Source organism: Pongo pygmaeus, chromosome 7 (genome assembly GCF_028885625.2).
Source record: "Pongo pygmaeus isolate AG05252 chromosome 7, NHGRI_mPonPyg2-v2.0_pri, whole genome shotgun sequence".
NCBI lineage: Eukaryota > Metazoa > Chordata > Mammalia > Primates > Hominidae > Pongo > Pongo pygmaeus.
In genome coordinates this window covers 70,558,104-70,571,736 of record NC_072380.2, presented here as the reverse complement: position 1 = coordinate 70,571,736, position 13,633 = coordinate 70,558,104, and the positions used below count along the sequence as shown (strand labels likewise).

General features: G+C 37.0%; 1 protein-coding gene across 1 annotated transcript in view; it reads left to right on the top strand.

The window, feature by feature from the left end:
- The window catches only part of NSMAF (neutral sphingomyelinase activation associated factor), a 75,296-nt gene that overhangs the window by 48,565 nt on the left and 13,098 nt on the right, over nt 1-13,633 (top strand). The window contains 12 exon segments of the mRNA XM_054497746.2: nt 1,066-1,195; nt 2,955-3,026; nt 4,758-4,866; nt 7,372-7,548; nt 8,624-8,703; nt 9,226-9,316; nt 9,413-9,476; nt 10,692-10,743; nt 10,842-10,962; nt 11,352-11,483; nt 12,810-12,852; nt 13,158-13,321. Of these exon segments, the coding sequence (XP_054353721.1) occupies nt 1,066-1,195; nt 2,955-3,026; nt 4,758-4,866; nt 7,372-7,548; nt 8,624-8,703; nt 9,226-9,316; nt 9,413-9,476; nt 10,692-10,743; nt 10,842-10,962; nt 11,352-11,483; nt 12,810-12,852; nt 13,158-13,321 (1,235 nt within the window).

Genomic DNA, 13,633 nt, shown 5'->3' with positions numbered 1-13,633 from the left:
TGAACTGTGGGAGATTTCCCTTGTTTTGCACCTCAGTCAACAGCATTTTTGGATCTCTGGGGAGCTTTCTTCACTCTCCAGTCTCAACTCTGGCTTTCCATTTCCCTGAAGATCTCTCTTCATTCTGCAACCCTTACTCACTTCTATCATAGGTTGCTCCTCCTCCTGCCACTCACCTGTTGATCTTTTCTTTCCTTTTTGCAATCATGTTCATTTAGGTTGCTTTACATGCTCAACATTCCAGTGGGTTTTAAAAAGCTATGAAGATTGTTCAGTATATCCAGTTCATTTTGGTTGTTAGGGTGAAAGCTTCAACAGTCTCTTATAGCTTTCCCATCCTAACTTGAGGTGGAGATCTTCCCCTGTATCTTTTTGTCCTGTCACTTATAAAGAGATTTATTTTTAACCCAGTTATTTCGGTAATTGCCTTAAAATGTTGATGATTTGGTTATTTTCCCTTATTTTTTCTTAAATCAGTAAAGCAGAATGAGAAGGGACTTTGTTGATTAAATATTTTAGGAGTGGGTAGTGAAGAGATCATTTTTCAGAGGTTTTCTGCAGTAAATTCACAGAGGGATATACTAAAAAATATACAAAGGAATATACAATTACTCAAATATATTATAATTCAAGTAATTATAATTATGTAGTCAGAGCCTTATAAAGTGTAGTGCGAAATAAATGCCACTTGTGTCAAAATGGTTTATAGGACGATAAAAATAATGACAGAAAAATAGGAAATAATTTAAATGTAAGAATAGTTTCAAGGCCTATTTATTTTGGGGGGAATGAGTTTAGCTAAGGGTTATTTGGTATTATTTATTTGTCTGTCATGGCTTCTGTGGTAGATAATCTCACCTATTTCTTTGAAAAATGAGTTTTTATCATGCCATTTCTAAAGAGACAGTTTTATCTAAGCAATCAATTTATATTACCATTTTTCTTATATTAAATGTAGTGTTTAGACAAATGTCATAGAAAGTCACACTGTAGCCCCCTTAGATAAACCTAGAAAGTAGATAAATTTCTGATTTTTCTTACTTTTGCTGAAAATCCTATTTTCAGGTTCCAAAACATTTCTGAAAAGCTGCACATGGAATGCAAAGCAGAAATGGTGACGCCTCTGGTGACTAATCCTGGACACGTGTGCATCACGGACACAAACCTGTATTTTCAGCCCCTCAACGGCTACCCGGTGTGTAGATCGCAGGGTCAGGTGGGGAGCTGCCCATGTTTAAGCTGTTTCCAGACTATGGCCTCACAATGCCAGGGACCTCACTTTTTGATGAGGATCAAGTCATGTCCCCGCCCACCCCCTTCACAGGCAGCATCTGTGTGTTTTACAAACACCGTGTGTAATCGTGATGTGGAGTCTCCGAAGTTTGAATTCCTCTGATCTGTTTTCAGTCATGTCAGGGGCACTTGCTCTCAGTGTGGTGAAAAGAAACCCTGCTCCTCCCTATTTTAGTAAAGGGTCGCTAGAGATTTAGACCTTTCTTCTAGGAGGCATTTCCAAGAGACCAGTGAAATGTACTATGATTAATAAGAAATAGATTTTGAAATATATTTGCTTATATATACACAGATGTTGGTATTTCTTGCTTCTGCTTAATGATGAACAACCTCAGTAGATCTGAATTTTTCCTGAAGGAGCACTATGAGCAGGTCCAGCTAGTGCAGAGGTGCGTGTGGAGATCCTGCCATCTGGCAGTTGTGGGCTCCTGCTAGGATGTTGGAAACAATCTTCTCTTTCACAATGACACCAGACTTACAAGGCCAGAAAATAAAGATAAACTTAGATATCCATGCTGAAACTTGTAAAGATTTGTTGCTTATCTAGATCTGGCCACTTTTTAGCATGATCCATTAAAAGAACAGAAATCCTAACGTACCCTGGTAGTGCTGTGGGGCCATTTGGCAGGGCCCAAGAATTCTGCCAGAGAAAGTTCCACCTTGGAAATTTTCTAGGCTGGTCATTACAGGGCACTAAAACATCTCAAACTCTCCTGAGTGAAAGATTATGCTATAGCGATTGTGTCCACTAGGTGGTGGGGCTCACTTTCCTAGTTCTCCAGTAGACACTGAATGCTGCTAGCACAGCATTCTCAGGGAGTGTAATAAATTGGCTTGGCTGCTACTATTGCTCGGGTCAGAAATTTTGAGAAAAAATGTCTGTGTACCCTAGCTTCACAATCCATGATATGGGCCTTTACCCCTTCCCAATACTGGCCAGGATCCTTGACCGGTCATTTCCAAGACCTGACTCTGGGCCTCCAGGGCAGTTTCCACTGTCGGACAGACTGACCTCTGCACACCCATCATCCCTCCCACTTGGGAGGAGGACCACGGAAGCATAGCCATTAGCCAATCTCTGCCTTTTTAAACCTCCTTTCTCTCTTACTAGCGTTTTAAAATTATAGAAAAGCAAGACGATTTTCTTATTCATTAACAAAGAAAAAATTTAGGGCCTTGCTTTATACTTTAGTAATTTGTGAGCCTTAATACACTGTAATTTTTAATGAGATAACAGACAGGATTCTTTAAAAAAAGATGTGTGTCAGTACTAAGCAAACTATTTGTCTAAAAAAAGATAGCAAGATTCCTGAGAGGTTATTTATGCCGGTTCTTTATATTTCTTATCACCGCACAATCTAACCTGAAAGATATCACCCCACCCCAAACTAACCTGAAATGTCCCTGAAGATAGATGATTGCATTATCACTTGGGGGGTGCCACATGGCGGGGAGGAAGACTTGCCCAAGGTCATAAAGCTAGTGAAAGATGTCAGAGCAGAATGGGAAACCAGATATCACCTTGTTCCAAGATTTCCTTTTCCAATAGTTCATTAGGAAGGCAAGATTTGATGATTTTTTTTTCCCCTTTCTGATACTACAGAACAACTGCTAATTGTGTCAGAACAATAATGTTTGAGATTGTCTTTCTACTTTTAAAGAAACCTGTGGTCCAGATAACACTCCAAGATGTCCGCCGCATCTACAAAAGGAGGCACGGCCTCATGCCTCTGGTGAGTCCTTGGGAGGCTGTGCTGGGGCATGATTGTCACACTTTCAGTTTAGCCAGCAGTTTATTGACAGTAAACACTTATGGGATGTCTGAAAGTACAAGTACATTGTCTTGTAAGAAAATAGACTCTGATTTTGCTGTTCTTTCTTTTGGAGAAGCTAGAAATTCATAAAGAAATAACTCCTTCATGTAGAGAAGAGGTTCTATTATGAAATATTTTTGGCTCCAAGAGCAAGAGGTCTAGAGTGCCCTTGAGTTTCTCATTCCTGCATTGTCAGTTTCTGGGCTCAGGCTAGAATGATCTGTGTAAAACCAACCCTGTGCTGTACTTGCCTCCACCATTCATAGCAGCTAGGTCTCAAAGCAAAATCTGGAAGATATTACAAAATTACTTCTTTAGTGGAACTAGTATATTCACAGTTAACTTATATTAATTCAACCTTTGGGCTGAATGACAAAATAACCATTTAAAATCATATAGGCAGTTCTTTCCACCATTCCCTGAATAAGTGTGTTTCTATACTTAGGTCCTATTTTTGACACATGTCTTACTTTAGTAACCAATCCCTACAGAAGGTATGATTCCACGTGTTTTAATTCGACACCAATAGAAATTCATTTTTTCTCCTTTGAAGATTAACCAGTAACTTGGTGACATTACAAAAGCATTGTGGAAGTTTAACTCTTATTTTTGTACTTTTAATTTGTGAAATTCTACTGTTTTGCTGCCTATTTTACTTAAAAGGCCATTCTTCCATTTCCAGCACTAATAGCAGATCAGGGAAACAGATAGTATTAAAAATCTCCTCCTTTGGGTATAGAGCTGCAGTCAGAAAAAGAGAAGAAATTAACATTGATTAAGTGCTTTCTATGTAACAGGCAATTTACATATAATGTTTCATTTATTTGCCATTATAAGCCTTGTGAAGTAGATAGTATTGTATTTTACAGGTGAAGAAATTGAGACTCCAGGGGTTAACTTCCTAAGCTCCCAGCTAGTACATGGTGAAAGCCTGTATTTGAACCAAGGATAGCTCTGGGCTTTCATCCTGGTTTTGTCTGTTCCTTTGCTAGCTCAGCCTTACTAACACTATAGTCACAAAGCTCATAGGTTTTTGTAAGATAATAATAATGTATTAATTGAATGGGTTATTCAATTATCAATTTGTTAGGTGTGCATAATTATTATTTATTAGCTGGGCATGGTGCGCCTGTAGCCTAGCTACTCGAGAGGCTGAGGTGGGAGGATCAATTGAGCCCTGGGAGTTTGAGGCTGCAGTGAGCCGTGATCACACCATTGCACTCCAGCCTGGGCAACAGAGCAGGACCTGGTCTCAAAAAATATATGTGTCATTTAACTTATGAAAGAAAGCTAAACATTTATGTTTGAAGAAGAGATGTGAAGACATGGATCAGCTATTTTTGAATTTCAAAATAACAAGTTCACAAAAGCTATTATTAATGAAAATATTCAATACCCAAGGTGATTTACAAAGTTTAGCTGAGATACTATCTTGTTCTCAGAACATTTATAAACACAGCATATATATACACACAAACATATATGTGTATATAGATCACTGAGTTAAATTTATAGATTGAAAACAGGAATATAAGTTATAAAAATAAACACAAATGTTTAACTGAATGTTTTTGTAATTATATACTTATATTGGGATTGCAAGATGAATACAATGCTATTTATTTTATTCTTTTCTTTTTGAATTTATAGGGCTTGGAAGTATTTTGCACAGAAGATGATCTGTGTTCCGACATCTACCTAAAGTTCTATGAACCTCAAGATAGAGATGATCTCTATTTTTACATTGCCACATACCTAGGTTTGGTGCTCATCCTTCATTGTTTCTTTTTTTTTTTTTTGAGACTGAGTCTCGCTCTGTTACCCAGGCTGGAGTGTAGTGGCGCGATCTCGGCTCACTGCAACCTCCGCCTCCTGGGTTCAAGTGATTCTCATGCCTCAGCCTCCCGAGTAGCTGGGACTACAGGTGCCCGCCACCATGCCTGGCTAATTTTTTTTGTATTTTTAGTAGAGACAGGGTTTCTATTCATATGAAGGTAGTTCAACTCCTAAGGATCTGGGATAGGAAATAAGAGAAGAAAAATGCTATTTCTAGAATCGTCTCTTTGTGGTTCTAATTTCTTCTCATCAGTAACTATACTTGCCAAAATAATATTTTTAAAATTCTGAGAAATATAAATTCACTTTGATAATAGTTCATTCTGAATGTATGTTTTAAAAACTCTAGATAAATATATTTAAATGCTCTTATATTTTAACATCCTCCAAATTGAATGGATTTTGAAGAATCCACTCAAATATTTTTATGTTCAGTCAGGTCTTACATTAGTTTATGAAAACCAAGACTCAGTTTTGTACTGTGAGGCAGTGAGTTATTCACATGTTTGTGATCATTGATTGTGGTCAGAACCACAAAGCTGAAAGACTGCAAAAGGAACATGTGAACATTCTATGCTCAATATACTGACTTTGGAGTGGAATTTGCTTTTTAATTAATGATATTTCCTCAGTTTTTCATGGAAAATGTGAATTTTCCCACCTTTGCCAGAGAAAATACTTATATTATGATGTTCAAGCCCAAAGTTTTTTTATTACATTGCAAGGCTAAATTAAATTATTCTAATTTACAAAGTTGCTAGATAACTGGAAAGGAATTATCTTTAAAAATGGATTTTGGGGCTAGGCATGGTGGCTCATGACTGTAATCCCAGCACTTTGGGAGGCCGAGGAGGGAGAATCTCTTGAGCCCAGGAGTTCGAGACCAGCCTGAGCAACGTGGCTTGACCTCATCTCTACAAAAAAAATTAAATATTATCTGGGACTGGTGGCGTGTGCCTGTAGTCCCAGCTACTCGAGAGGCTGAAGTGGGAGAATTGCTTGAGCCTGGGAGGTCAAGGCTGCAGTGAACAGTGATCACACCACTGCAATTCAGCCTGGGTGACAGAGTGAGACCCTGTCTCAAAAAAAAAAAAAAAAGGATATTGGGATTTTATTAATATCATCTTAATGTGTTTGCTATTTTAGTGTACCACAAAACTATTTGTGAAATTTGTAGTAAAGTACATCTTCCCTTAGAAATGAAATTTTACTTCAAGGAGGAATACTTGGCTTTCAGTAGGGAACATATTTTATTTTAAAGTAGGTTTATATATATATATATATATGTAAGTAGTTATATATAGTTATATATAGCTAGTATTTTGTTCGTACATTAAGCTATTCAAGGTAACTTTATGTATAAGTATAGCTTTGTTACAAGTTTAATTTCCTGTCTCGTGATCTAGGTTTTTAAGTTTTATTTTTTTAACTATAACAAGATTACAATAAAAAGATCAACTTTCATGGTGAGTCCTAAAATCTCAAGCCAAAAACTTTGCCATGATCTAAAATATCCATCTTCTAAGAAACTGTCAGTTCTCACTGAGTTTATTCCTAAGATTGTTCATACTTTTTCTGAGGGGTTTCAAAAGTAGAAAACGAGGGGGAAGTGTGTTTTGATTTTTGAAGCCGTTTCCTAGTAGCTGATTAGAGAAGAAACTTGGTAAAAGTAAATGAGAATAAATATTAAGAGTTAAGATGCTTAATGCATCAGGAAAGGTTGAAAGCAGAATTTTCTGAACAAAATGGAAAATCCACTTGTAGGACAGTTAATTCATTTTACACTCTGAAAGGGAAGTTCTCATTGCTGCATTTATCTAAGATCTCATTTTTCTTGAGGTATTTCAGGGGGCAGGTCTGGTTCTTTCAGTTTGAGAATTGGTCCTCCTGCCAAATGCCTGTTTTCTTCTTTAACAATTTCTTTTCTTTTCCTTGGTCTTCACATGCATAAATAATATGTAGTCACTGACAAATTAGCAGTAGTACACCTCTTCCAGGCCTAAAAGAAAACTAAAAGATTGCTTTAATTTCACAAATAATAAATAAGCTTTCCCAGATGGCCATGGGTTTTTAAATGCATGGAGACACAGCACATTTGGAGGGATTCTTTGTTACTGTATAAATATTACCTATTAACATGTAATATTTATGTATTTGCTCTACACTTTTGTATTTGTTTAGGTTATATCATATTGTGGAGGGTAGTGTAATAGCTCAGTGTATTTAATAATTTCCCCTCCTTGATCTTGGAACTATTTATACATAGCTGAACAAATACTTTATGAAAACAAGTCAGCAGCCTACTTTTCTTTTTCTTACAATGCATTTTTCAAGAATGCATAGGGAGGGTGTACACATGAAGCCCCTAGCTTTTGCATACTAAGTTTGCGAAGTTAAGTGACAGACCTCGTGGGTCCTCTTCCCCCAGAACACCATGTGGCGGAGCACACTGCTGAGAGCTACATGCTGCAGTGGCAGCGTGGACACCTTTCCAACTATCAGTACCTCCTTCACCTCAACAACCTGGCCGACCGCAGCTGCAACGATCTCTCCCAGTACCCTGTGTTTCCATGGATAATACATGATTATTCCAGCTCAGAACTAGGTAACTGCCACACGTGGAATTCTGACCAAGTTGAGTGGGGAGTGGTCATCTGTATTGTTTTTAAAGGAGAGAATAAATTCTATTTTATAATTGTGATGTGACATGTAAACAAATTACAACTCATTTCAGTTGTATTGCTAAGGACTGCCAATTTCCATTCCAAGATACTATATAAGTGTTATGTAAGTGTTTCATGTATGTTTTTTCCACCATACTTCTTGAAGGACACACAGAGAAAAAATGGGCATGATTTTAATCCAGGGTTATCATTATTACTTATAAGTACCATGTTTTGAAATATTTGCTTCTCACTTTGAAAATTTCACTCACCTTATCATATTATTTTTAAAAATCACATTAAAAACTGTGATTATTTGTTATAGAACACTTGGAAAGTCCTGAAATAATCAAAGAAGAAAATAAACATCATCCATAATTATATTACAGAGATAACCATTTTACCTTTGGGGCGTATCTACTCTTCTCTTGCTACCTCAGATTATTTTAAGAAAAATGTAATTGTATTGTAACTTTATTTTGTAATATTTAAAAATTATATATTGTGAAGTTAGTTCCTTTTGACACATTATCTTGAACCTTTGTACTTGAAAGAGATAATAGATTTTCTAGAAATATGAGAATGTATTTCTCTGAAAATATTTAGCTCACTAGTTCTCAAATAGGCTAATATTGCAGAATAATAATATTCACTAGAATTCGAATGTAGAAAGTAAATCTTGGTAGAAGAATATGGCTTTTAAAATTTTGTTGTTGTTGTTGTTGTTTCACTTGGAATATATATATGTTCCTTAATCAGAAACTTTTTTAAAAAAATTAATGTTCAGGGCATTGTCAAATTAGAGATACTGCTCTTAAGTGGTTGTGTCTAACTTAAAACTCAAAATTGCTAACCTTTTCTTTACATCTATATAAATAACTAACAAAAATAACTCTCATGGATCGCTCTCAATTTTTAAAAAAACTTTTGTGGAAGTAAATGTGTATATTTGAATTAATTCAGGAGGTTAATGGTACTAAGTATAAGCTGAAGTTATTTATTGATTTATGTTTATAGATTTGTCAAATCCAGGAACCTTCCGGGATCTTAGTAAGCCAGTGGGAGCCCTAAATAAGGAACGGCTGGAGAGACTACTGGTATGTGGACATAGAGATTCTTGGTTTCTAAGCAACACGAGAAGCCATGGCCTGTGTTTTTATGGAAGGAAATTCGTTTCTCCAAGGCTTAGGGGAATTACACCAGTGACTCTACGTAGAGTTTTTTCTTACTTTTCTCCTGACCGTGAATTAGCTGCTCACCATTTGCATTTCTTGTCTGCAGTTTAGGAAGGAGGAGGGTGACCTGTTTACAGGTTCACTGAATTATTTTCATGAAGGCATTCTGTGGTAAATCGCATAAGAGACGCATAAAATCGGTTCTATTTAATCTAGTGCCAACATTTTGTTACCATTAAGCCAGGGAAACCAAAATACTTGTCTCAGGAATGCTGTTTAGCCACAGATTTTCTTTCCCTCTTATCTTCTCCTTTTCTTATCTAACAGAGAAATTAAGGAATACGGTATATCTATGTTATGATTTCTTTTAGGCTTTTACTACTTGTCAGTTATTATTTCATAGCCAACACTTAGCACTATTTTTTTTTTTTTTCTGTATTCTAGACACGCTACCAGGAAATGCCTGAACCAAAGTTCATGTATGGGAGTCATTACTCTTCCCCGGGTTATGTACTTTTTTATCTTGTTAGGATTGGTAAGATTCTTTATCATTACCCCCAATTAAATTTTATTTCACTGTATTCTTCGATGATTCTGTGATCTGACTTAACTCTGACTTTTTCCCCTCTAGCACCAGAATATATGCTGTGCCTGCAGAATGGAAGATTTGATAATGCAGATAGAATGTTCAACAGGTTTGATACAAATGCCTCGCTTATCATTTTTAACACTTTCTGATTGTATATATACAACATACTTGTTTCAAAGCACTGGATATAATAAAAAAATGTCAAGAAATGTAAAAAATCACTAATTGTTCTATCTGTTCCTCTCAGGCTTTTTCTAGACATGTATATGTGTGTGTAAATGTGAGAACATATTTTAAGTACAGCTTTTTGTCCTGCCTTTTGTAGCCTAATATTAAATCTTAAAGTTTTTCCCATATTATTAGATATTCTTCAAAACAATGATTCTTTTTCAAAATTATTGTATCACATTCTAACATATGCCATATTTTATGTCGACTTCTTTTCTCCATTGTTGGGCATTTAGATTGTTTCCCACACTTTATTATTCTTGATAATTTTGCTGTGAGTTGAATACAGCTTCCTGTGTGTATTTAGATGGCTTTACTTTTTAAATTATAAAAGTAATATTTTCTTGCCAAAAAAATCAGCAACTATAAAAAAGGAAAAAAAAGGAAGTAAGTTTACTTGATATCCCACCACACTGAGATAATAATTGTTGATAATTTTTTGGTATGTCCTTTTCATTTTTTTTGAACTCTACACATATCTAATAATAATTCCTTTTGAGACAGAGTCTCGCTCTGTCGCCCAGGCTGGAGTACAGTGGCGCAATCTCAGCTCACTGCAACCTCTGCCTCCCGGGTTCAAGCGATTCTCCTGCTTCAGTCTCCTGAGTAGCTGGGACTACAGGCGCGTGCCACCACGCCCAGCTAATTTTTGTATTTTTAGTAGAGACGAGGTTTCACCATGTTGGATGGTCTTGATCTCCTGACTTCGTGATCCACCCGCCTTGGCCTCCCAAAGTACTGAGATTACAGGCGTGAGCCACCGCGCCCTACCAGTGGTGCTAATCTTTCAGTGTGTAGGCACCCTGCTCCATTTGGCCCTTGGATGAGGCAATGTGTATATGGTAGCTAACGGTGTGGACTCGGACTCCATGCCCACTCCCGCCATGTGACCCTGGAGAAGTTACATAAACTCTCTGGGCCCCAGTGTTCCCTTTTGTTAAAGTGGGACACTCAGAGGGATGGTTAGAACTATGTGTGAATGACAAACAGAAGTTAATACAGGTAAAGTGTAGAACAGCCCCCAAGTGCATAGGAAATGCTGCTATTGCTATTTCCTTAGCTGAAAATAGGTGAATTTTTTTTTCATATGTAGTATTGCAGAAACTTGGAAAAACTGTCTGGATGGTGCAACGGATTTTAAAGAGGTAAGCAGTTAATAAAGCTGATGAGTAACTGGACTTGGGGTTTCTAACTGCTTTAAAACATGTTTGTTGTTCTTTTTATTTTTCCCCCAAACTTTCAGTTAATTCCAGAATTCTATGGTGATGATGTGAGCTTTCTAGTCAATAGCCTGAAGTTGGATTTGGGAAAGAGACAAGGAGGACAGATGGTTGACGATGTGGAGCTTCCCCCTTGGGCCTCCAGTGAGTCCCCCCTTGGAGGTGTTGTATTATAGATACCCTTTACCAAGTAGTGCAATTTCAGTAATTATTTTATTGCTTAGATTTTTAAAAATCACAATGTAATTCTCTATCTAAATAAGGAGATATGAGCCCTATTCCATATCAGAAGCATTCTATGAGTCTATGATGTAAAAACATTAATATATATTTGAGAGACCTTCATGTGAAAATGATTCTTGCCACTTTCTTCCCCAAAAAACTTACATTTCATATGACAGAAAAAAAAACTGCATTAAGAAATATGGACCTCTTGCCTGTCCTAGAAGCTTCATATACATATAGATAGACAAGAGAAATGGGAGGAAAAAAATGAAGACTCCATGATTATTCGATTGAGTCTAATCTAATAGGTCCTGAGGACTTTCTCCAGAAGAGCAAAGATGCGTTGGAAAGCAATTATGTGTCTGAACACCTTCACGAGTGGATCGATCTAATATTTGGCTACAAACAAAAAGGGAGTGATGCAGTTGGGGCCCATAATGGTATGTAATATTCATTGAAATTTTATTTAGCATTGGGTGAATATTTAGCATTATTCATTTTCATTGGAAAATGAAAGCAAACAATACCAAAAAAAAAATGAGGCCAAAGCAATTAGTCTTATTTCTTCAGTGGAAGCATGTTCTGTCAGACTCCAGTGTCCACTGGCTGCATGACCCTGGATCAGATATTTTTTTTGTTTTCTTTTTGAGATGGAGTCTTGCTCTGTCACCAGGCTGGAGTGCAATGACACAATCTTGGCTCACTGCAACCTCCGACTCCCTGGTTCGAGCGATTCTCCTGCCTCAGCCTCCCGAGTAGCTGGGATTACAGGCACCTGCCATCATGCTCAGCTAATTTTTTTGTATTTTTTTTGGTTGAGACGGGGTTTCACCATGTTGGCCAGATTGGTCTCAAACTCCTGACCTCAGGTGATCCGCCCACCTCAGCCTCCCAAAGTGCTGGGATTACAGGTGTGAGCCACTGCGCCCAGCCCCTGGATTAGATATTGAGTAACTGACAAGGAGGGAGGACTTTTGCCCAAATAACACCAAACTCATCCTGGCCCCAAGAGGTCTTTTTATAAAGTCGTCTAATTTTAGCATTAACTCTACATCCCATTGAATAATTTCAATTAAAACTCTATAACAGTGTGATAGAACAGTGGCCTCAATTCCTATGGAAGACCTAGAGTTTCTTTTCCTTTTATTTTTCTTTTTTTTTTTTCTTTTTTTTTTTTTTGAGACAGAGTCTTGCTCTGTCACCCAGGCTGGAGTGCAGTGGCGCAGTCTTGGCTCACTGCAACCTCTGGCTCCTGGGTTCAAGCAGTCCTCCTGCCTCAGCCTCCCAAGTAGCTTCCAGAGTTTTTTTTTTAATTTAACAGAAAGAAAATAGCAGCAATATACCTTCTCTTCAGTTTCAGTGCTTATCTTCTTCCACGTTTCTCATGTGTGTTTTCTTTTTTTAATAAATGAACTCATGTATAATCCATATCTCCCATGTTCATAACAAGGAGCTGTAGCTGGAAATTCAGACCTAATTTTTTACATGGAAATTCCGTCTTATTAATTCTATAAGTCATGGTTCCTCTCAGGAGAAAATAATGCCGACTGAGATGACAGGTCCTCTACCTAACAAGTAGATTTTTGTTCACCTGAAGATAATATTCAAGTTGGTGTTTACTGCAGTTGGATATTAGTCTGTTTTGCAAAGTGAATAGCAATTTCCTTGAACATGAGTTTTAAGTTGTTGCAGTGTTTAGGTTCTAAACAGTGTATATTACATTGAAATAGCACATCGTTCAATAGTGTTTTGTATGTCTTTTTCAGTATTTCATCCCCTGACCTATGAAGGAGGTGTAGACTTGAACAGGTACTTATATGTCAATAAGGCGTTTCTACTTGCCAAGATATGTCTTTATCTAAATTATTAATGTATTTATTTGAATGTTGAGGTATGGAAATTTTAAAATGAATTCTATCTTGCTTTCACTGTTGTGTTATTGAGCATCAGAAAATATTCTGAAGGTCTGTAATGAGGTTTAGACAATCCTGGTACATAGTTGCTGTCATTATTTGAGGGTTAATCCCTCCTATTGATCAGTACTATTTGAAATGCGTGTTTTCAAGGAACTCAAACCTAGTGGTTCACTACATTATTTGTGTTCTGTCCCAAAGCATCCAGGATCCTGATGAGAAGGTAGCCATGCTTACGCAAATCTTGGAATTTGGGCAGACACCAAAACAACTATTTGTGACACCACATCCTCGAAGGATCACCCCAAAGTTTAAAAGTTTGTCCCAGACCTCCAGTTATAATGCTTCTATGGCAGATTCCCCAGGTAAATTTTGTAAAGAGAATAAACGTGAGCACCTTTTGTTTCTCTTCTGTGATGAAGATATTTCTGAAGAGGAGATAAGACATATACTGTTGTGCTACTTAGAGATGATTGTGTTCTCCTGCCTTATTGCAGTTCTCCGGAAAACAAATACCTGTTTTTGCTGATGTTGTTTGTTTTCAGCTATAGACTGTAAGGGAAATCAAATCGCTTTTATTTTCTGGCAATTGAATATGAGTGAAACTTGGCCATATATGTTTTGATGTGGTTCTCTTTCTCTTCTGTGTCTTTGAAGCTGGTGTTTGATCCTTAGCT